The 24,295-nt window shown below is 37.4% G+C and overlaps 1 protein-coding gene across 4 annotated transcripts in view; it reads right to left on the reverse strand.

Annotated features, from left to right (window-relative positions):
• Positions 1–2,410: 2,410 nt before the first annotated feature.
• EML1 (EMAP like 1) overlaps positions 2,411–24,295 on the reverse strand; it is a gene marked incomplete at both ends in the record, with an annotated part of 81,319 nt that continues 59,434 nt past the window's right edge. For 3 of the 4 annotated variants that reach the window (XM_080344905.1, XM_080344904.1, XM_080344903.1), the window contains 14 exons: positions 2,411–2,536; positions 2,819–2,949; positions 8,497–8,592; positions 8,780–8,867; positions 8,994–9,091; positions 9,608–9,696; positions 11,186–11,253; positions 14,952–15,083; positions 15,346–15,471; positions 16,519–16,673; positions 19,142–19,241; positions 20,712–20,846; positions 21,371–21,466; positions 23,548–23,658. In XM_080344905.1, the coding sequence (XP_080201031.1) occupies positions 2,411–2,536; positions 2,819–2,949; positions 8,497–8,592; positions 8,780–8,867; positions 8,994–9,091; positions 9,608–9,696; positions 11,186–11,253; positions 14,952–15,083; positions 15,346–15,471; positions 16,519–16,673; positions 19,142–19,241; positions 20,712–20,846; positions 21,371–21,466; positions 23,548–23,658 (1,551 nt within the window). The remainder of the gene's footprint in view (positions 2,537–2,818; positions 2,950–8,496; positions 8,593–8,779; positions 8,868–8,993; positions 9,092–9,607; positions 9,697–11,185; positions 11,254–14,951; positions 15,084–15,345; positions 15,472–16,518; positions 16,674–19,141; positions 19,242–20,711; positions 20,847–21,370; positions 21,467–23,547; positions 23,659–24,295) is intronic. The other variant, XM_080344906.1, reaches the window with a different exon arrangement.

A 24,295-nucleotide genomic window follows, 5' to 3' on the forward strand; every position in this document is an offset into this window, starting at 1 on the left:
AAATCACCTGCAATTCTGAAAGCAGAAAACCCTGAAAGCACTCCATCTGCAAAAGTACAACAAATTAATAAACAGAAGGTATCGTGGTATAATCAACCAAGAATCCAGACAAGATGAGAACCCGTCACTTGCGTTATTACAACCTCTTAGGATTGGATTAACCCTAGAAAGGGTGGGGATATTCTGCCTTAGTTTTACAGGCTTCAAACAGAGGCAGATCGACATCACCATCAAAAGAAGTTGTTCCACTTGCTCCTCTGCCCATCTATTTTCTTTTCCACATGGCTCCTTCCTCTGCATAAGCTCAGTGCAAGTACTCATACAGCTGCACAGCTAAATCAGAAAAGGGAACTGAGGAAAAGGTGTTTCTGTTTTGTAGCAGTTGTTGTTTGCTTGGCCTTTTAATCTTTACCCCCTCCCAAATTGATTTTTACTTGGGTCCATCTCCTGGCTGGGTTCTCCCTGTGGCCACAACAACAGCTGTGCTGCTGCATGGGATGGGGATAAGCAGCTGGGGGCAAGAGCTCTTCTTTCAGCAACAGTGCCAGGTAACATCAAGTTAAAGTCACCCTGAAACCCTGGGTGTCCAAAGTCTTGCCTGAGGACAAGTTCCTCACACGGAGGAGCTGTCAGGAGCCCTTGCCATGTGCAGCGGAATGATGCTGCTCCACCAGCCAGGTGCTCAGGGACAAGTGATGTGCACCAGGAGGCAGAACCGAGTCAGGCTGCAGGTGAAATCACATGGCGTGTCCTTTTTTCCTGCCGTGAAGTTGGAGTTTCACCCTCTCCATGTGCATTAGGGATCACGTACCCAGAGCCATGCTATGTACCCCGAAATTTAGATTTTATTCCCAAAGATTTGCAAATGCGGCTCTGAGAAGTCTCAAATGTATGTCATTAAGGAAAAGCCTGTCTCTTCTAGCAAGTGTTTCACATTGAAACAAAGATATTTTACTAAAGAGGAAGAATACATTGAAATTCACTTTAATACATGTTTATTGGTGTCCTGCACTTTCAGTGTAGGAGGTTGGAGATGTAATAAAAAAGTTTCAAAATTTATTGATTCCATTGCATTTAAATCACTCTAAACAACCAGTGCTTTAGAGTTCAGAGAATTAACTTTTACTGTCCATTACAAGCAAAATTTTAATATTACCTTTTTCAAGTCCGTTTAGAACTCCTCTTTTAAAATTCTTCGGATACATTCCTCAGAGTAAACAATACATTTCAATCTGTGTCACAATCAACATTGATAAGGCCTTCTTAACCATTTTATGCCACCTCCACTATTACTTCATTGCAAAACACAATCTTATTTGATACTATAAATATCCATCCATGCACAAAACACAGGGGCCAGAAGTTACACATTAATGTCTCATGTAGGCTTCTGAGACTTCCTTTACCCTCTGCAGGTTCATGGTACACTTAAAAAGATATCTTTAGACTTGGTCTACTTGGTCTTAAAATACAAATATACAATATCCATAAGCATAAAAAAGTAAAGCTAGATTGCCTTACCATTTGTTATGAACTGCTAAAATCTTATACATGTACAATATAGCATCATGCTGATTAATATACATATTAGTTAAATATATCAACCAATAATGGGGATGTGGCCAAGCTTTTTTGTTCTGTTTTCAAAAAGAAATTGTTCATATACAAGTAAAAAGATTTTTAATTTAAACTCATATGGAAAACCTGAACCACATAGACATCTGTAAACCCTGCTGAGATATTCAGGTCAAACTGGGGCATAACCTGCTGCTTCACTTGAAAGGGAACACAACTCCTCCCGGGTGATACCCAAGGTGTGCGATTCCCAAGAGAATGCAAATTTACCAGCATTCATATTTTCAGGTTTAGAACACAAATTTTTGCATCTTACATCTCGGTTTAACTTTTTGTATCTATTCATCACCCTCCATCAGAAACAAATCGGTACCTCGATGTTGTCATAGATTTTTCTGAATAAGTAGATATACAGTACAAAGTGTAGATAGTGAAACAAATAAGCACATATATACAGTCTTTGAAAGGCATTTTTGTGACCATTTCAGCAGTGTTTATAGGAAACATTTAAGATAGTCACATTCTGCTGATACCACTGTATTGCAAACTGTCAAGCCACGTTTCTTATATTAAACTTGTACTGCATTGTATATTGTACGACAGAAGAGAAAACCATCATTCTTAAGGTGTGACACAATGAAAAAAAAAAATCACTAGACTGAGTAAGGTAACCAGCACAGGGCTTAATTTTCCTGAGGTTTGTAAGAATTTTTTAAACAAAAATCACAGTGACCAGGCTAAACTGCAAACATACTGTTAAATTTTAAATATACAGTTTATACATAAGTTCTGTGCATGGTCGACTCAACTGTGCATGTTCACACTGATGTTTCCTCTATATGACTCGCCACTGCATAATACTTGTATCTTTTCCGCCTGTGGAGATGAGATGGGTGTCTTCACAGAGAAAATCTACATTAGTTACGTGACTACTATGTCCACCGTACACATGGCTTGGAGCCTAGAAAACACCACATTAATAAGAACATAAGCTGTCATAAAAACATATTGGTATAACATAACAATTCATACAACAATGAAACAAAGACATCACATTATTCTCAAATTATTTTAATATTAAATTAAATCTTAAATTTAATTGTACACTCAATCAACCTTAAGTAAATCCTTTAGGCATATACTACCATTCTTTTCTTTTTCTTTTTTTTTTTTTTTAAATACGAAAACAACATTTAATGCATTTGTGCAAGTTAAGAGAGTAAATTTTTAGGAAATGCCTTACCCTAAATTGCGAACATGGATATGAGAAGAGATGTACTTTGCCAAAATCATCCCCTGTTGATAGCAGTTTTCTCCCATGTGATCGACAGACAGCATTGATATCTGTCCCATCTGAACCTTCAGGCCATACACCTGAAACACAGAGGGACTAATTACAGTTTTTTATAAAGGAAATAAAAGCGACAGCTTAAGGTTTTGTTAAAATATTAACAAAGGATTACTTGTTTTTTTTTTAAAAAAAAGATAAAACCATAAAAATAACTGCAGCTGAGTCAGTATGAATACTTCCGTACAAGCAAAAGACCAGATCCTAATAGGAAATGAGGCACATAAACAAATATTTTATTTCTTCTAGTCAGCAAAGTGCTTTTTACTCTGAAGATTTCTGCTGAATTACAGTAATGTGTTTGAGCCTAAAAGAATTTTTATGTGGTTATGTAGAAAAACAGCAGTTTCTGCTTTTGTTTTCCCTTCTGCTTATCCCTGTATGAGCTAACATACTTTTGTCATATGACTGTAGTCTAAAAGACTACCTATGTATGACTCAACATATTTCTTCATGTTACTAAAGTGTAAAACCTATGACACAATAAATACATTTTAAAGTGTTATTCAGTAATTAATAGATCCCTAGAAAAGAATCTGAACCTATTATACATTTTAAAAATGCTTTTGTTTTACTGTAAGTAATTCTCCTTCCTCACATAGTCTACTCCTTGCTGTTCTTGCGCAAACTTGTGTTCTAAAATTAAACTGTAGGCTAATCAAAACAACAACCAAATCGATGTACCACATCTTTAAACCCTCTGAACATTTGCCTGTAATAAACTGTAATTGTAATAAAATCCAACCAGTTACTGATTTTTTTTTTTGGTATGCAGTGCTGGGCGTTTTTTATGATTTTCATAATTCGGATTTTATTTAATCTCTACTCAATATAAACAGTACTGAACCTTGAGAGACCACTGACATAATCAGTTATAGAATAGAATCGTTTGGGTTGGAAGCACCTTAAAGATCATTAAGTTCCAGCCCTGCTATGCCCTGCCCTTGGCAGAGACACCTTCCACTAGACCAGGTTGCTCAAAGCCCCATCCAGCCTGGCCTTGAACACTTCCAGAGATGGGACACCCACAGCTTCTCTGGGCAGCCTGTTCCAGTGCCTCACCACCCTCATGGGGAAGAATTTCTTCTTTATATCTAATCACAATCTACCTCTTTCAGTTTTCAGTCTTCACCCCTTTTACTATCACTACATGCCCTTGTAAAAAGTCCCTCCCCAGCCTTCCTGTAACCCCCCTTTAGGTACTGGAAAGCTGCTATAAGGTGTCCCCAGAGACTTCTCCAGGATGAAAAACCCCAACTCTCTTAGCCTGTGTTCACAGGAGAGATGTTCCAGCCCCCTGACCATGTTCATGGTCCTTCTCTGGACCCACTCCAACAGGTCCATGTACGTCTTATGTCACAAGCCCCAGAGCTGGACACAGCACTCCAGGTGGGGTCTCATGAGAGCAGAGCAGAGGGGCAGAATCACCTCCTTTAACCTGCTGGTCATGCTGCTTTTGATGCAGCCCAGGACACAGTTGACTTTCTGGGCTGCAAGTGCATATTGCTGGGTCACATGGAGCTTCTCATCAACCAACACTCCCAAGTCATACTCCCCAGGGCTACTCTTGATCTATTCTCCACCCAGCATGTATTTGTGCTCAGGATTGCCCCAATCCATGTGCAGGACCTTGCACTTAGTCTTGCTGTACGATATGATTGCTCATTTCCTTTTTCTTATTTGAAAATCAAAGCCATGCTTTTTTTCTCCTCCTGTTCTCTGAAATTCATTCATTACATCTCTTCTCATAGAACAATATTTAGACGGATAATTTTTCTTGCTGGTCAGCACATTATCTGTTGGTCCAACATGCAAAAGCCAGAAGCAGCTATTCCAGCTGTGACTGAAGCAGATACTGATAAATGGATGATTACTTCACATTTTGCAAGGCATCCTTTTCATTATACATCCCACTGATGCATCTGCCTTTTCTAAAACCACATAATGCTGTTGACTCACATTCAGTTTGCATGCAAGAGTCATCTGACCTTTCTGTGCAAATGTACTCTCTTGCCTGCTCTCCTCCATTCTGGATTTATACAACTGGGTTCTGCTGTTCAAGTGTGGAACCTCCTATTCATCTCTATTTAATTGCCTCTTTTTTCATACCATTCCTCTGTTTCTCAATACAACTTGCTAATCTTGTAGCTTCGCGTCACCTACAAATTATACACAGTGTTCTATCATCCATGTTATTAATAAATATATTCAAACAAACATCATATTCAGTGTACAGCCTTCTAGCCAGTTTTGAACTCAACCAGTGTTGGCTCTGCTTCACTTGCAGCGTTGTCAGGCTTTGCACAGCACCTTACATTACTTCTCTTCCCATCCTTCACCACAAATACTACTTTTTCCAAAGCTGGGCATGTGATAGGCACTGGTGCCTTGGTTGTGTATCCAGCAGCACATGGCTCTTGCAAGAGCATACAGACAATCAAGCATTTCATGGTCTTTAGTCCTTCACACCTCCATGTGTTTGTATCACTAAAATGTCCCCCACTGGACACACTTCTTTACATGCTGTTGATTTGCAGTTGAATAATCTCTAAACATTTCCAGGCTGAGTAATCCTTTCTCATGCCTGAAGACAGGTGTTCAACAAACCAATGTACATTTTCCCCCCTGCACTGGCTGTGTTGCTCTGCAAGCGCTATACATACTACTTGTGATTTTTATGTGGTTCTACTAGAGTGAGAAAATATTCCTCATTTCAGTCAGCCAGTAGCTACTGAAAAATCAATATACAAGATGCCTCACATCCTTGATGATGTGAATGCTTCTTCCATGTCCAGTAGAGCAATCCTGGCAAGCATTTAAAGATTGTTCATACTGGCTGCTCTGAGGCCCCAAAGTACTGAATAGTAGAGTGACTTCCAACATTACCAGACTGGTTTCAAATTTATAATTTATGAGCTTCTTCAATTTATTAGTTTAGCCACTGACTTTGCGCTTTATCCTCTCCATATGGGCTCTGAGGGCAAATACACAATTCCACAGATATTGCATTAATTCTTCTCCATTTTTTCCAGCACTTTGCCTATTCTCTGTCCTGAAAATAAGTACTAATGGTCATGACATTATGCTAACCAGTTGTTTTCACAGATACAACAAAGTTCATCACACTTAGAAGTTACATATTTTCAAAGTATCTAACTATTTTCTAATGTACTCCTTCCTCTGCTGAAGGCAGAGGCCTTTTCATTAGTGGAACTAACCGGATTAGCCATCAGATTGATGTAGGTCTTCTAAAAAAGACACATTAAAAAAATTTTAAAAGAAGTGTTACTTCAGCCTTAGCAGTGTCATCTCTCCTCTCCACATAGCAGAACAATATTGTCGTTGGCCCTTCTGTTATTTCTGTTTATGTTGCAAGCATGCATTTATGCTTAGGTTTGTTTATGTATCTTCTTGATCGTCCAACAGCTTCTACTTTCTGTGTTCCTCTACCTTGTAGGAACAACAGTGTAACCAAATCTGTGTCTTGCTGCCATTCCTATCTTTCCTCTTGGCTGGCAGATTTTCTGCCCTTCATATCACTGAAGGAATTATTGCATCTCGCCTTTTGTTCAACTTCAGATCTTCCCTAACAGGCCTTTGGATTTTTACGTTTTCTTTTCCTGAGGTCCATTATTTTCATTTTGTTGCTCTTTTTCCTTTCTATACTAAGGATCACACCTCCCTGATTCCTAACACAAGATACACTCACGTTCTCAGCAAGGTTCTTCCATTTCCCCAGAATCAAATCTGGAAGAAGCTCACCTCTGGGTGCTGAGCTATTTCTGTATCAGAAGACTTCTGAGAACTTGCTGGTTAGCCAGTGAACTGCAATTCCTTTCTCAAAAGACACCGGAATAGTTAAACTCTCACATCCTCAGCAGTTCCTGTGATTTGACTGATTCTGCTAGCTATTAAAAATATTCCATTAATTTGATCTTTCTGGAAGGATGGGCAACAGTTTAACCCTGCCACCATTAATATTATTTTTTTCACCTATATTATTACGAATTACCTCTGTTAACTTCCCAGTCTAAATCTAACTGCACAGCTATGAATCCTCAGTATATATGGCACCATGTTCCATACATAAAAATGTTCTACCAATTTGGCATTTCAAATCCTTTCTGAATAGGTTGTATCTTTTTACTTTAAAATTCCGTTCATTTGATGAACATCCTCACAATCTTCATTACATTACTAAAATAATAATTGTGATAATTATTAAAACTTGCAACTACTTCTATTTATCCCTCATCTTTCTTGATTTAGCTTACAATACACCAGTTCAGCATGGAGGATGTTTCCACACATTCCCCATTGGCTCAGCAGATCATTAGTTTCCACAGACTTGCTCCAAAAGCTGATCTGTTGCAAGGGGGCAAAAACCCCTCTGAGGTGTGATACCCCTCTCCAATGACCAAAAGTAGCCTCATGTTCTAACAGCGATATATTTTGCATGAATCCAAATTATGAAGTAAGGAATACTGACTCAAAGTATTCATAATTTCAGAATATCTGAACCTTTGATGCTAAATGCAGAGACTTTGTGGCTTTGTAACTGCGTCAGGTACACTCAAACTGCAGGAATACACTAATAGTTCTGTAGGGGCCATCATCCCTCATAGGAGAAACACATCACATAAACACACAGCCAGGCTTCTAGGGCTTCCTCCTCCTACTAGATCTGCGTGTTGTAGTGATACCCAAGCACTGCCTGACAATTTTACAAACTACAAATCTGTCTTCCCAGCATATTGCTACTGCCATCCCACCTTTAGGCTCTAAAAGCATGTCCTTTCTGGCTGCCTTCAAACACATCACTGCCGTTATTCTACATGAAATATGGGTGAAAAATCTTGCTTCCTTACTGCTTATACTAAATCAGATTCTTCTCTGAACTTCTACCATGGCTTCCTATTTTGTCTTGAGGAGTCAAGAATCTGAAGCTTCTCATACTCAGCTTTTGTAATGATCTGTCTAGCTCTGCAGACATTGTGGAATGAGCACAAAGCTTCAGAGCATGCTGGGGAAAGCAGCTCCTTCAAAACTGGCAGAAGTCCCAGGCCAACAAACCATCCTGATTTTGTTACCTTTTAATTATTTCTTCTTGTAGCCCTTTCACCGCATTTAATTGTTATATATTGTATCAAAATAAATTGTAAGTACTTAGTGACCGATACTGTCACCCCCTTTCTGTTTGTACAGTAACTAGTACAAATGACACTGGTTCTGGTAAGGGGATTTGGCCCAGTAGCTGTCTAAAGAAATGATAATTCCATAGAACTGGTACTTTAAGAGATGAGAAGCAGCTCTAAAGTGACAGAAAGGGTACTGTGTGATTTCTTCCTTGTCTCCCACTTATGTTGCAATTTAATATTTACACTTGAAGCTAGCAAGAATAACAAATTAGAGTCTTTCTGGATTGAAATAAGAGGACAGATTGTAATAAAAATGGTGTAACAGAAGTTCTGTATTTTTCCCTGAAATATGAATAGTCATGTTTCATAAGCTGGGAATCCAAGTATTTTTTAATAACAAGAATGACAAGAACTTGTAAGGGGAAAGATACTTACCAAAAACATGGAATCCTAAAGTACAGGTGTAAGTGTCCCATTCTATATCTCTGGTTGTTTCAACACTCACGACTTGTTTACAAGCAGAGGGAATCCCTACAATAGAAAAAAAATACAAAACATGATAATGTTTTTAATTCTCAAGTTGTATAGATTTCTGATTGCACCAGATGAATTAAAACATATGGTCTAGCTTGGCAGTTACACGGTCTCATTTAAATTTTAAATCTGTATTAGAATGCCTGAACTTTGCATAAAAAGACTAAATATAATTCTTACTCACAGTACAAGATTTCATAGTCTCCTGAATTGGACACAAGATACTGTGAATTAACAGACCAGTCCAGATGAGTAATGAAGCTGGAATGACCCTACAAAGAGAGAAATATTGTATTAACTGCACTAACAGTATTTCTCAGTGTGACAGTATTAAGTATGTTTTGTAGCACTGTATTAGGTGGTTAATATTGAATATAGAGAAAAAAAAGGTTGCTTACCGAACATTTGCCAATTCTAGTGTATTTTCTTCCATTTTCACTTACACTATATATATAAATACAGTTGTCATGGGAACCTATTGCCAAGAAGTTTCCATCTATAAACACAGAAGTGAAGACTAATTATTCCTGTAAGAAAGAACTTAGGCTAATTTTGAAAAGCTAGTGCATCACAGACAGAAGGAAATGCTCTTGAAGGCCTGAATATCAAAAAATGAAAACCAAAATTCTATTTTTAATTTTTCAGTTGCATGTTGATTACTGTTTCAAGATTACAAAACAAAAAGTTTATACAGCAAATATTACTGTTAAAAACACATGACATTTCTGGAAGTGGCTACAGTCCATTTAGGGCTAACCTGACCGCAACAACCTGCACAGCTAAGTCGTATTTGTTTTTCCCTTCCCAGTGAAACCATTCTGAGCATGTGGGGGAGGGAAGGAAAAGAAAACTAGAGCTTAAGACACCACCCATTCAGTGCTGCCAGTGGTTCATGGCATATTTATTTTCAACTTCAGCATGGCAAGTGGGCAATTATTTTAAAAGAAACCAACCCCAAATTTAATTTAAAAAATCAATTTTTCTTTTAAACAGTAAATCAGTGCTCTCAAACCTGGTGAGTAGCGCATTACAGACAGCTGTTCGTTTCCATCTGTGTGTACAGTGACCAAGTCTTTTGTTTCTGTGTCAAACACAAACCACCTGTTTTAAATACAGAAAGAGGCCAATAAATCATTCCACAAGGAAATTAAATCTACTGTAATCTTGACCAACTTTTCTTCTGTCAAAATAGCATAAGTTTTACACCAGCAAAAGCAAAACAGCAACTGCTTCTTGGTTTGCTTTATTTTTTTACTTTAACAGGATAGTTTCTTTCTCATGTTTTTTAACCAGACATTGACTCTCATACCAGCATTCGGATTTTATCATGTTTTACTATTTGTCATTCATTAGAATAAAGTAAGCACTGCATATAGGGACCTTTCTCCTTTTAAACTCTTCTATGCTATGCTGATGTTTAAATTGATGCCTGCATCAAATCGTGGAGCAAAAGAAAACACAAGCGAGAATCAGGACCATTCTCTCTTGATTTGAGGATTAGCTTTATTTATTAATTATTTTATCAATTAACCAAAATTTAATTTGTAGAAACACGTAGAAGGGACAAAGATAAAATTTTCATTTCAATACTTGCATCAGATTATTAAAGACAAAGTAAAAATTCCTCTCAAAGCTTCTCCTTTTGATTTACTTTATTTAGGAAAAATAAATTAAATTTAGTAAGGAAAGTAAACCCTTTGTTTAGGATTGATACACAATCCTAAATAATTTTGGCTTATAACATAGACGTATTCTGTAAGTTCTCAGTTAAGTGGAACTGTTTTCAGTACTAATGGTAAAGTCTGCCCTCAAGTGACGTTAAAGGAGAAGATGAAGCGATGGCACAGGCTCCCTGCTCTGACCCACAACCCAATGAAACGCGGCTCTGCCCCAACCCACTGTGTGACCAAGGGCTCCACCTGCACCGTATGATGGAAATATTACCTTTTACCCCAGCTTTGTCTGTCTTGCTTATGCTTTACACTCCTCAGGCAGAACAAGTCTCTTAATATGCATTTCTACACAATGTCTAGCACAGTGGAACATTTGCCAGAATTTTGTTAGATCCTCTAAACATTACTGCATTACAGATAATAAACCACTTGCTAAATTTTTGAAGGAGCAACCTTTTTCCATATGATTTCCTCTACACTGCCCTGGTGAGTAGATGTCTGTCTGCATCTGCAAAGTTAACTCATCGTCTCACACTCTTCCTTTAACCTCTCCTTTGCCACAATGGCCACAAAGATTTAACATTTAGGACACTGGTATGGTGACAGAACCTCTCAGACATGGTCTCACTAACTGAGACTTCCAGCCCTCTCCAACACTGATCTCAGATTGCTGTTCTCAGGGCAGAAACCACCCCTTCTTCTGTGTTCATGCGACACTCTGCAAACATGGGCTACTGGTCCAAGACTAGGGCTTCTAGGCAACTCAAATAAATTTCACTCTGAAATTCAACATAAATCAATAGGGAATGAACATATGTCACGCACACATCTACAGAACAAGAACATGAACTTGGACGTGAGCTGAAAAAATCACATAGAATTTGTTTGTTTCCAATGTGTTGCTCTGCACGTCTTACCTGCCGGTCAGCGTCCCCACTGCAACAACAGATGCTGAAGGATGGAAACCTGAGGACTGTGCTGGATCCTAAAATGTTACACAAGGAAGCACACATGTTTTTAACAGTGCAAGTTATAACAAAAACACAGTTCAATTATATCTGCCTCAGGAACAGCATCCCTCTTGTGCTGTTTGTTGTTGTCGTCATTGGTTTGGTTTGGCTTTGTGTGTTTGTGCTTTTTGTTTGTTTGTTTTAAATACAATCTTGAGGGGAAAAAGAAGTATTTTTAACTGATTGTAATGTTACCCAAAAGACTTTTTTCCCCTCTACACAAGACCACTGTATTCTTCGGTATCAAAAAACAACTTGGCAAGTCATTTCACTACAATAATGTTGACAAAGGCAGCTTCTCAACAAATCACAAACAAGCAAGAGATAAAAATAATTTCTTAAATTAGAGCTGACCTAAGAAATAAGTATCAAAGCTGCAGTTTACCTACTGTCTAAAGGACAAGCAAGTACACTATTCCACAAAGATATCTATCGATTTGCATGGAAGCTTCACTTCCATGTGCACCAATGCCTTTTTCAGCACCTGCCCAGGTACAGCTTAGTGGGAGAGTAAGAGCATAAACTGGGTTTCTTATTTTGATATGCAATTTCAAAACATTTTACTTTGTGGAGTATATTATTATGGAAACAAGTAAGAAATAAAGTGTTGTTCTTGTAATTTAAACATATACCTAAAAACATGGTAAGCACTTTCATTCTAATACTTGTTCAATTACAAAGAATGAGCTCCAGAACTCTTCAGGTTATACCAGGAAGTTGCAAAATAAGTAGCTTATTTTTTCTGATACCTACCAAAAATAATTTTTAAATGTAAGCAAAAAAAAAAGTCCAGTAACATATATCACAGAAACGCTTATGTCCTTGATTTTCTGTATTTTAAAATGGTATCACATTGTAGCCATTTTAGTACACCTGTTCACATTTTTAGCCATTTGTAACTACTAGCCTTAGAGGCTATGTGTAAGGGATATTTTCATTAGCTTTAAACAAGTGACTAATTTCTAATAGGTTATTAACTAAGAAAAATTCAGAGAATTGTTGAGATCCAGGATTTCAATATTCATGTTCTAAACCACAACAGTAATCAACAAAGGAAAATTTACTTATTTTTCGTAAGCATAATTGCATCGTAAATGCTAAAATATTCTCTTGAATAATCCAGAAGTTCGACCAGTGAATTTAATCTGAGCAGCAACTTGTACTCATAACTACAAAACCCCTACATTTACACAGATGTCTGTGACAAAAATAGGTTACTGTGAAATGATTTATTTACTCTAGATAATCACTTACTGATTTATGAAACAGTCTCAGACATTTCATGTGGTTAATAAGGAGATTATTGTGAAGATTGATAACAGAAATCTTGTCTTAATGAAGTGGTGTGTACTTGGAGGGGAAAGAAAATAAAACTAAGTCTAGTTTACTGGTGCTTCTGCAGTTGCCATCAACATTTTCACAAGAATGAGGATAAATAGAGCAGTTTCTTAAACATTCCAATAACAACAGTTTCCTAAAGACTGTCTTATATTTCTGAAACTACAGCTAAATTTTAATTGAAGTTCGCTGTAAGTCATAATCAGCTAAACTCCAATTCTGTTTTTCAGAGGAGACAAGGAATCGAACAGTGGAATCAATGTCCTTTTTTGAGTTGATGATGACGTAAGTAACTTTCTTTCTGAGATAGAAGCTTACCTGATTAATAAATTTGTTCCTGTTCCTTGTACTGTACTTATCTCCACTAATTATGTCTATCAACCCAAACTTCTAAATGCTTTTTTTTTAGACTGTAAGATAGCAAAGTGTCAAATATTGCATTTCTCTTAATGACTATAGGCCCTCCTTAGAATATTGTTCCTGTAATGAGAAATATATCAGAAGTACTGACTTCTGATTCAGCTTTTTCAGAAGAATATGCAAGTATACAAAAACATAGAGCTTTACAGTGATCAAAGGATCCCATTAGTACCTGCAACTAAATTACATTATGGTTTTTTCCCAACAAAAAAGAAATTTACTAGGAAAACATACAAAATGGTACCAATGATTTTACTTTCCACTTCAGGATATTTATAAATAAGACTTGCCCAAAACCAGTCACACACCATTTCTAAATAACCAAATTAAGTCTCATCAAAAATCTATGATAAAGCCCCGAAAGGTCTATGTAAAAGTTTCCAGTTCTATTGCTGTTTGAGTCACTCTGAATTCCATGTGAAGGAATTGCTGCAATTGAATGTGCTCATATTCCGTACAGTACAACACAATCCACTGCTACTGCTGTATTCCAAAACTAAAAATAGGCATAGGTTTATCTTTTGTTGTTTTGTTGTTGTTGTTGTTTTTTAGAGAGTCTATCAAGACAGATCCTGGAAAATTTGGTTTATAACTGCTCAGTGATCTTTAAAAATATGTTTTATCACTAAAGCTTGAAGCCTAAATGTGCTGCTATTTATTTTATCTTGCATTTGGCATTTTGGTAACAGTTCAAGAGATTTCAAGCACATTAAGATTTTTGTGCATATCAAGATTTGACCATTCCCCTTAGGAATACTGTAGCTGGGCCTTAAGACTGAAGGGGAGGTAGCTTATTTTTAAATCTAAATCATATTGATGTATCTTAAGCCCCCAAAATGATCAGGAGGTAGGAAAATGAAATTATCTGTGTGCCACTCAGGCCAAACTCTTAGTGTTACGGTTCTCCATTTTTTCACATTAAAATAAGTACTTTTATTTTCCTTTCTTCGGAGTTCTTATACTATAGGCCAATCTGTCTTTGTACCTAGTCACTGAACTGTGACAATGCAGCTCCATCTCTGGGGCAGTAACTGTTGATCTGGTCTCACCAGCTTCCTATGTCAACAAAAATACAGATCTTAGAACATATGACCTTCATGTAAATTAATGAAGGATTATTTACTATATCACACAGAAAGGACTTTTGCTAGTAACATGAGGGTCATAAGTTACTGGCTACAACTTGACTGGTAAACCTGTCTATTGGATATAAATCTACACCAGGTATTGTTGTGTATGTTTTGTGTGGTGTTTTTTGGGTTTTTTTTAAGTAATTTTTGAACTTTTCCACTCTACAGAGGGCAGATAAGAAAGACTGAGAAGTAACTTGTTTATTGTGATCAGTACCTGTATCTCCAAAAAGGCACACCTTCACATCTATTAAAAAAAAAATGTTAAGAGAAAAACTGTTTGAAAAAAATGTGATAGCAGCATCTCAAAACAGAGAGATAAAAGTGTCTCTGCTGTCTCTAGGAGATACGCCAATGTCTTTTTACGGGTACATATTTAGAAAAATGATCAGGTGTCAAAAAATGCATACTAAAAAAATCAGTACTTAGTGATGCATGTAGTAATCAAGATCGCATGTGTACCACAAAGCTACTACCACAAACTACTTTTAAATTATAACTCTTTCCTAGCTTTATATTTGTGGTTCTCTTCATAAAAAGTATAAACGTCAACAGCACTGTACACTTCTATATGATACAGCATATAGAGCCATTTAACCTAAGGTTTTAAATTATTGATTTTAAGAGTTTTACATCCATTTTCAGCAAGACAAATTTTATGATTCTCTCATTTTTTTTTCTCAAATTAAAACTTTAAGATATTTTAAATCAATAAGCTTATCAAAAACTCACATTACTTGAGAAGTTCTATAAGAGGAGTAGAGTTGTGTTTAATAAATTTATACCTCTATAATCTTGTTCCAGATAGGACGATGAGTGGTGGCATCCCAGAGGGTAATGTGTTTGTCATGTCCACAAGTGAAGAACTGAGGTTTAGAGGAATGGACTGCAAGTCCCCAAAGCTCATCAGTGTGACCCTACACAAGCAGAAATGTTTCTTGACAAGAAGAACAGTACCATCAAAACTAAACAAGTTTAAACAGGATTAAAATGACCAAACAATACATTAGAGCATTAAAAAAATATGTTAGCTTAGATGGATACTTATAATGTAATTTATTGCCAAAAGTACTGTGATAATAAATCAATTAGATTCATATTTATGAAACTTGACTTTAAGCAATACCATCGTTGTTTAAATTAGACACATAGAAACGTTCTTGTAAGGCAACAGCTTACCTGGGTAATTGGGAAAAAGTCTCCTGATAGCGTGCCCTGTAGGACGAAGTTTCTAGTGGTTCCTATTAATACAACATCCCCTTTTCCCTCTGCTACTGTTCTGATTGGACCAAACTGCTCCGGAATCTGTGGTCACAACAGACAAACAGGTAAGTGAGACAATTTGTCAGGCGTTGCTATTTTTCAAGACATATGGCCTAGCAAGTGCATTTTAATAAAGGTTGCACAGAGAGGAAAGGAAATGGATGAATATACGTGTCTGACTGTCAAAAGTTTATAACAGTTTGCATCAGTTCAGTAATTGTCTTTATAAAGTTACAAGAAAATCCATTCTTAACTATGGAACACTCTATTTGTACAGATAAACCAATTATTTCAACAAACAGAAAAGGTTTCTTCATGCTGTGCTAACTTGATCATATTTTAATTGCAGTTGTGATATCAGACGGAGCATTTCTACTCAGAGATAGATAAAAAAATTAAAATAACAAGGAATCAATAACACTGTATGAACAAATAAGAGAAAAACATGGACACCATGGTTAGAAACAGCACAAACACCATGTGCCTTGTGATGTGTTAAAAACTGAATTACCAGACATGCCATTCCAGTTGCATATATGTTTGCAACATTTAATAATATATAGCAGAGCTGAAACCCTTCCACAAGAGTTTTATGTCGATTGTTCTCTTGCATTCAGTATGTAAACAATCACGTAGTTCTGTCCCAACAAATCGTGCTTTAATCTTTTAAGCTCCTACATAGCAACTGAATTCATTTTTAGAATTTATTTTTTTTAATTAAAAAAATAAGACTAAGCAAGAAATTAATGACAAAATGTAAGTACTAAAAACCAAAAAAACCCCTCACATCATTTTGGAAAAAAGGAACGAACAAAACATTTTAATATTGTAATACTCTGAAGTGGAAAATGAGGTCACATTATTAATTGCAAAGAAAGGAAGGAATAGCATGAAAAAGTACGAATACAAAATTTGTTTTCCAATTACCATCAATCTTAAAAAGGAAATATTATGTCAGTGAATAGGGTGTCACAAGAATGACCTGATGGCTCAAATGACATTAAATTTTACCATTAATTTGCTTTCCCACAGAATACAGCTAAAATTTAATTTTGAGTAGCTGAGTAACTTCAAGTTAGATGATACCACCTCGGTTTTGTGAAGTTTTTGGTAATTTCCATTCCATGATATCAGCTTTCGGTCTTTTCCACCTCCTGATACAAGTGTGCCATCTCGCAGCATACACAGAGCAAATATTCCACCCTCGTGTGCCCCTTGAACGGCGTGGCTTATTCTGTTGGTACCTGGATAGATGAAGAAAAGATATTACTACTGAAATAGTCAGCTTTATAGTTCTTTCCCCCCAGTTTGTTTTTTTTTCTCCCCCCTCAATTTCTCTACTACCTGTCAATGACTTAAGCAGTGGTAATTGCAGGCTTGGAGTGTTGCACCAAAATACTCAGAGACTAATTTACCACATCCTAAGAACATATTTCCCCCTCTCAATAATGAAGAGTATACGTATTCACTTGGTCTAGTTCAAATGCAAAGTAAAATAGATTAATTTAAACCTTTGATAGGAGTTTAAGCTAAGTCACTGGGCATCATATTTGATCTTCAGTAGCACTATGCACCTTATCAACAAAGAAGCCAGAACCCAGTCACTTGTTACCCTCCAAGGATACTCCACAGCCTGTGGACACCTCACTGGCATCAAAACCCGACCAAACTAGAGGTCTTTGTAGGTCTGGCAGAAGGTGCTGAATCACTCTCCGAAAGAGCCCATACCACTTAATTGATGAACTTGGCTTGTTCAAGTACCTTCTCAGACTCAAAACATGTTCTAAGCAACCGTATAAGATTAAATATCTCTAATTCGATGAATCATTACTATTATGAAGTATAAATAAATTATTACAAGTGATTCTGCTACTGAAATGTGCACCTTGCATCAAAGCTTTGCTAACTTTACGTTTAGCACAGGCAAGGGGCTGATGCAAATTAAGAAGAAACAACTGCTTTTTCCTTTATAAATCCCATTTGCTTCTATCCTCGTCTATGGATATAATGTGTCAGTTACAAGATTTTGCTAAGGGTACTCTGGCCTTGTGGAAGCAGCCCTCGCTTGCACAGAGAGTCCCAAGCCAAAAGTAGTAAAGACGCAGACAGTATGCTGTACTTGGATAGAAAAACAAGAACAACATTTTTGCCCATCCCAAAAGAACTGGCAGAGGTGAGGAGATCTCGCAGTATACAAATAATTCCCTTTACTTCCTGGGAGAAAAGGCAGAATAGGCTGCTTGCAGTCAACTCAGAAATTAGCCTATTGCCATGAAGGCAAAGCGGCCCCTGGGCTGACCCAGCCCTGCCCGCAGCTGTCACTATCTCCCTTCTCCGCTGGCACTCCAAAATAACAGCCAGGAACAGGGGAGAGATGGGACTATGCAATTTCTAAACTCAATTTGGAAGGAAAAGTGTTCAAATGTCTTGCTTTAAACTATCATAGGGAAAAGAAAAGAAGAATAAAAGAGAAGCCAAGTTACAAACACCATATCTACCTCTTTCCTCAACAGTAGTGTATTGGTCAAAAGCACAAGGAGATAATCGGCTGATGGCCTTTGGATGAAAAATGTCTACAAAATCAGCTCAGTAAGGTTCATCTCTGTGAAAAAGAAGGCTGTCTACAACTACCTGAAAGGAGGTTGTGGCAAGGTGGGGATCAGTCTGTTTTCCCACGTAACAAGGGACAGGATGAGAGGAAACAGCCTCAAGTTGTGCCAGGGGAGGTTTTGTTTGGATATTAGGAAAAAATTTATTCACCAAAAGAGTTGTCAAGCACTGGAACAGGCTGCTCAGGGAAGTGGTTAAATCACCATCCCTGAAAGTGTTTAAAACATGTGAAAATGTGGCATCTGGGGACATGGTTTAGAGGTGGGCTTGGCAGTGTCAGGTTTACAATTAGACTCAATTACAATTACATTTTAAAGGTCTTTTCCAACCTAAATGATTCTATGATCCTATGTAGCCTCCCACATCTTATATCTTTCGTGTATCTTGAGAGAAGGCACTGAGTAAATAAGCAGCAGCTGTCATCCATATCCCTCCTCCTTTACTAATAAGGCTTCCTTTAGGGGATTCTCCTTATTCCCATGCATGGCGTCTCACGCACTAAGTAAACATGTAGGTAGGATGTTGCTGCTATTTGCCTTCTAGCAGGCGTTGCCTTCTGCCGCCTAAAAAAGAAAGAGTCTTTCCTTAATAGAAAATGCTTTTTAAGAAGTTTATCCTACCCATCTGTTCTTCTGAAATAAAGCTGAGGAATTCAATTAGTTCTGTATATATTTTAGTTTGACTTCCTCAGGAAACGAAGTGAGCCATTTGCTATCTTTTTAAAAGTGTATGTCAACAGGCATACAGTATAGGAGTGACAGTATAGGAGACTAAAGATCATGATTTACACTGACTGTGTTTCTTACTATCACATTGATTAAGGAAAAGAACTTTTCCTGCCATTCCTTATGTCAGGAAAGGCCATACGTGCTGGCATAGCTCTACGATTTGGCATTCGACCAAAAGGAACACATTCTATAGACCTTAGTGCTCTAGCAGTCAGGTATAAGTTCCTTAAGTGCTTGTAGAGGAGAATTTGCTGGATTGGTCTTGGCAAAGAACTCAAGATAAACAAAATGTATTCTTAAAATCAGGCTACACTCATGTAAAAAATTCAGTCTTTTATATTAAAATTCCATTATTACCTTCAATCTTGTCTTACCTTTCCCCCAAACCAAAATGTTTCCACTTGAGTCTCCTGTAATAGTATCACCATTTTCAGAAAAGGTCACACACAGGACAAACTTTGGCTTCTCTTGTTTCTGCATGATTAAGAAAAACATAAACTTACAGCAACACGCAACCCATTTATGTTAACTGTATGTATTTGAGTACTTTTACAGTTCTATTATTGTTTAAATGTCTACATATGAGTTAAACACATTCTTACAGTATAACAAATTAACCTGTGCAAGGGTAAAAGATGCATCAGCTGAGGTTGGTGGCCCAATCCTGCCCCTTCAATTAGAAGCTATGGATAGAGCGAGTGAGAAAACCTGCCAGCTTCTAACACAAGACCAGGAATGCTCTGAGATAAACCAAATTCTCCAACTCCCATGTAATCCCAAAAGCTTTAAGTATTTAGAAATGGCCAAAGATGGAAACAAGCTTTATTATTGCAATTTTAAACTCCAAAGTTTCTAGGAGAAAAGTCTTACTAGAGAGTTTGGCTGCAGTGTAAGAACTAAGAAATCATCTCTTGAAGGAATCCTAAGGCTCAGTAATGCAAATGTTGCTTTGAGACCCTCCATTTAAAATACCAAAGGCAACAAAACAGTGAAATATATAAGGGGACACAGAATTCACTACCTAGTAGCTTCTAAGGACGCTATTTACAATGTTTGTTGACTACAAGTTGGTATGGCCTCTTCCTCCCTCAAACTGAGAACTGTTCTCAACTAGAGCCACCACGCTTTTCCATCTGCAACAACCATGAAGAATAACAGAGCCATAACAGGGGCAGAAATCTGCCCAAGCAGCTCAGGAGTTAAAAGATGCATGAAAAATAAAATGTAACAAAATTTAAATGCATTTTTTCAGTATCTCCTCCTGATTTCACCAGAAGTACACAAACTGGCATTGAAAAATAGTTGTTTTGACTACACTTGTAAACCACGACTCCACGCGCAGTTAACTAGGCCCTGCTGGAGTTATCTGCAGTCACTGCAACATCCTTCATTTGTGCATGCGGCTACTGTAGAGCGTAGTCTGTATTTAAGAACAAAACCATATCAAGACCTTGAAATGAAAATGATATTTACCAAACAGTGGCCAGCTCACTTTGTATTTGAATTACACACATGTATGTATCTGAGCAGAACAGAGGAAAAGGCGAGAATATTCATATTCACATAATTTATAGGGTTTTCCAAGTATTTCCTCTGACAAAATAGAAAGAAAACAAACAGCCTATAACATCCTATTTATTTTTTTAACCTGAGGTAAGCATAGAGAGCCTTAAGGTAATTTTATTTTCTTGGGGGGAACGGTATAAAGAATATAAGAAAAGCAATGCAAGGAACAGAATGGTAATTGCATTTCAAAACTTCATCATGATGACAACCCGTGGAAAAACTGTCAGTGCCATAAAATGAATGCTACCTGAAATTCTGTAAAGTTTCGAATTTATTAATGATCAATTGTTTTGATTTACTCAACCCTTATTAATCCTTACTTCTGTATGACTATATCATGAGTATAAACATAAAATTAAGGAGAAAAAAATATTTTACCTCAAATAATCCTTGCTTTTTAATAAGGGAATTCCCTTCTAGTGTCCAAAAATAAAGGTGTGACTTTCCACAAGTAACTATTATATTTGTGTCAGTAGGGTGAAAATCTGCAGCAAATACAGCCTCATTAGAGCACTTGGAAGGAAAAAGAAAAACATTGTATCAAAATTTAAAATTCAAAGAAAACAAAACAATATGAAATGGTTCTCTAGTTAAATTAACTGATCAACTGATTTATGAAAAATTCTGAGCCCTTCATTTATTACTGTAGACTGGAATACTTCAGTACAATACTTTGAAGTCAATAGATTTTATGTTTTCATAAGTTAGTATCAAAAGTTAGCCTTCAAAACCATGTCAGATAATGAGAAGTTCTACACTAATGTTTAGTTTGAGATGTTTTCTTTTCTGTACATTCTCCTCTCATTGCTGTCTAGATTTTCTAATCAATTCTAGAATGACTACAACAGCAAAACTTCTTTAAGGAAATGCTATGGGGATAATTTCAGAGAGAAAATCTTCCCTTTCTTCATGTTCTTTGCCTTTTATAAAGTGAAAGTGCTATAAAGGCACAAGAAGTTAAATTTAGAAAGATATTTTATGACAAGAAATCCAGATCTACATACAAGCAAGTAGTACAAAATGTCTTATTGCAACACCTTGACATCTGCCAGCTTTTCTTCTTTCTGCCAGTCCCACACAGAAAGCACATGGTCGTTTGAGTCATCCACGGAGCACAGGCTACTTCCTCCATTCTGAGGCAAAACATGGAAAATATTAATGCATCCCCAACCAACACTAGAAACACAAATGCAAATGCACATTCAAAATAATGAAATACTGTGTAGATGAAAGTGACATATTTACGCTCTGTTACATTTTTAGTCATTGCATAAATTTCCATGAAATATAATAATTTGTAGGGTCACTGAAACATAGGGCTAAAAACGCATCTAGAAGCAGAACTCTTGCAAACTGTGGACAAACAGACTTTGTCAGGAACGAGGTAGGTATCTCTTTTCTAACAATTCCTTTAGTCTTCCTTCATGTATCATATCTCCTAGACCTTCTCCAGTTTATACGCATTTTTCTTATCTGTGAATCCAAAGACAGAGGAGGAAATCCAACCGAGACTGTGCCTGAACTGAGGGGAGCTGAGTGACATCAGTCTTACCAGTGATGGGAACTGCTGTACAATCACCAGATCTTTTTCCAAACAGTAGCTATCTGGAAGGTATTTTTTGGACCATTTTTCCCCAATTTCTTTGGTGTTCACTCCTAGCTGTGGAATAAACCACCACGTAATGTCTAATTGCCTTCCAATCCATTCAAATGTGATTTTTGTATCCTATTGCTCCTGGCATCAGCTGTGTTATTAATAGTTTGATTGCAGATGAGTTTGCTGGCAGAAACTGAGCCTGTGGTGACACAAACACCTCTTTGGCAGCCGTGCTGACACAAACAGTCCTTGCTTTGCCACCCACAGCACAGCCGCTTGTTGCTGCCTCTTGAGCGGAGCCACTGCAAAAGTTAGGGCTATTACAGAGTCAGCCTGTTTGGGGAATGGATCAGGTTTGGAGATGAAAATAAGACCTAAGAAAACTCTGCTTCTTTTTGCTTATATATGAGGTTGCTTGGTTGTTTTCCTGGTGAACACACATCTCAGACACAGCTACAGAAATAACTGTGCCAAGGCAACTCGCAAGGTGGGACAGAGACAGGACTGAGAGCCCTGAAGAGAGGGCTGTCTGAAAAGAGATAAGCAGTACTGCTATGGGATGGGAAAAGTGATGCCCAAAACAGGCAAAGCTATGACTGTGAAAACACAGCATAAAGCAAATGTACTAAACCCTTTCTTGCTCCTGACATCTGCCAATACCAGTCCTTTGTTATTAAGTACCTATTTCTTCCTCCGGGGAGAGACTATTTCCTTGCAATTCCTTTTTATTTATTCTTCAAAGCTGATCTTGAACTGTGTTGGTTTTCAACTTTGTGGGTTTTTTCAACCAGCTGCCCCAATTCACTCCTCTCTACTTCACTTTCTGTAAAATATTGTCATCAACAGATTTTAAGTGTTTGTGGAAACTTTTACTGAAGTACATTGTGCCTATGGTATACACCCTTTAGTCCTCTCCTTTTTAAAAATGCTGCCGAGACAACCAGACACCACCACATACAGCGCTTACAGATTCTGTTCTATGCGGAGAGTTTTGAGACTTGCATGTGTCAGATTACAGACTCATGTTTTTATATGGGACTCAAATGGTGCTTGTGTCATCTTTTTTCACCTCCCTGATAGACTAGAGTTGAAAGGATGGTGCCAAGAGGCTAACAACAGAATTCTAATTCTTTACAATCCATTATCCACATGCCTTTGCTGTTTTCAAGCAAAAGATTTTGCTTCTCCTATGGGAGCTTCTGTTTTTCAAGTCCAAAATCAGGTCTTTCATCAGTCATTCTTAGACACAGTGTAGGGGGTTAAAAGACGTTGAAAGGGTAACTTATGTAGGAAGAAACACAACAGGATGACTACAGAGAAGAAGTAAGGGTACTTCAATTTCAAGAACACAAGTACTTCTGCACCTGCTTGTCCCTGAAGAAATTAATTGCATTTAATGATAAGCATAAGGTAGACCTCTGAGACTGCTGAGATATTTCTAACTTTAATAGCAACATAGACTATTGGAAATAGCTGGGTTGCAAGCTTTCCTCCTCTGAAAAGGATGCTGAGAGAAAAGATAACCTGGAAGTTTGTTCTGCTCAGGGAAGCTAAATTTGAAAGACTTCAAAGACCTGTTCAGCAAACATTCTTAATATGACCATTAATTTTACTTACAGATTTAGAAAAAGCAATGCAAGTGACAGCTCGGTCAAAAAACCCCATTCCAATGACATGCAGTGTATTCAGAGTTACAGAATCCCAGACACGCACGTGTGGTGGCAATTGCTATAAATAAACATAGAAATAACAGCTGAAACAATGGTGGTTGAAAAAAAAAAAAAAGTATTTGAAAAAATGAGAATGCATCAAAACAAACAATCAGAAAAACAACATTTTATCACAATTTAAGGTATGAAAATTATAAGAACTTCTCTAGAGTCACCCACGGAAGCAGAGATACGCTACAAATGATTTGCTGATGACTGTGCCTAGGACCAATACCTGGGACTGACTATTGGGAGTGCACAGCACATCGGGGGTCACTGCTCTCCATTAGTTCACTGAGGTAATGGACACTGAGACATTCTTCATTAAGGAAAAATTGTGGATGACCCCGTGACATAGGACTTACTAGTAGGTCCAGGATCATCAGTTTAAACTGTTGTAACTGAGATAATTGTGGTCAACACCTAACAGCAGGTGCAAAAAGAAGCATAAGAATTTCTATAAAGTAATTAATGTCAGTGCCATGAAGTGGCTGTGGAAAAGAACTGCATCTCCAGACTTTTCCTTACAACGGCACGTGAAATTCAAGGTATATATGAAGTTGGTGAGTTCCCTATGGAAACCAGGGGATTCCCCGTCCCTCCCTCCCGCCCCACGCAGCGGAACCTCCCGGAGGCAGAAAGTCGCCTCAAGGCCA

The sequence above is a fragment of the Nesoenas mayeri genome (assembly GCF_963082525.1).
Source record: "Nesoenas mayeri genome assembly, chromosome: 5".
Taxonomy (NCBI): domain Eukaryota; kingdom Metazoa; phylum Chordata; class Aves; order Columbiformes; family Columbidae; genus Nesoenas; species Nesoenas mayeri.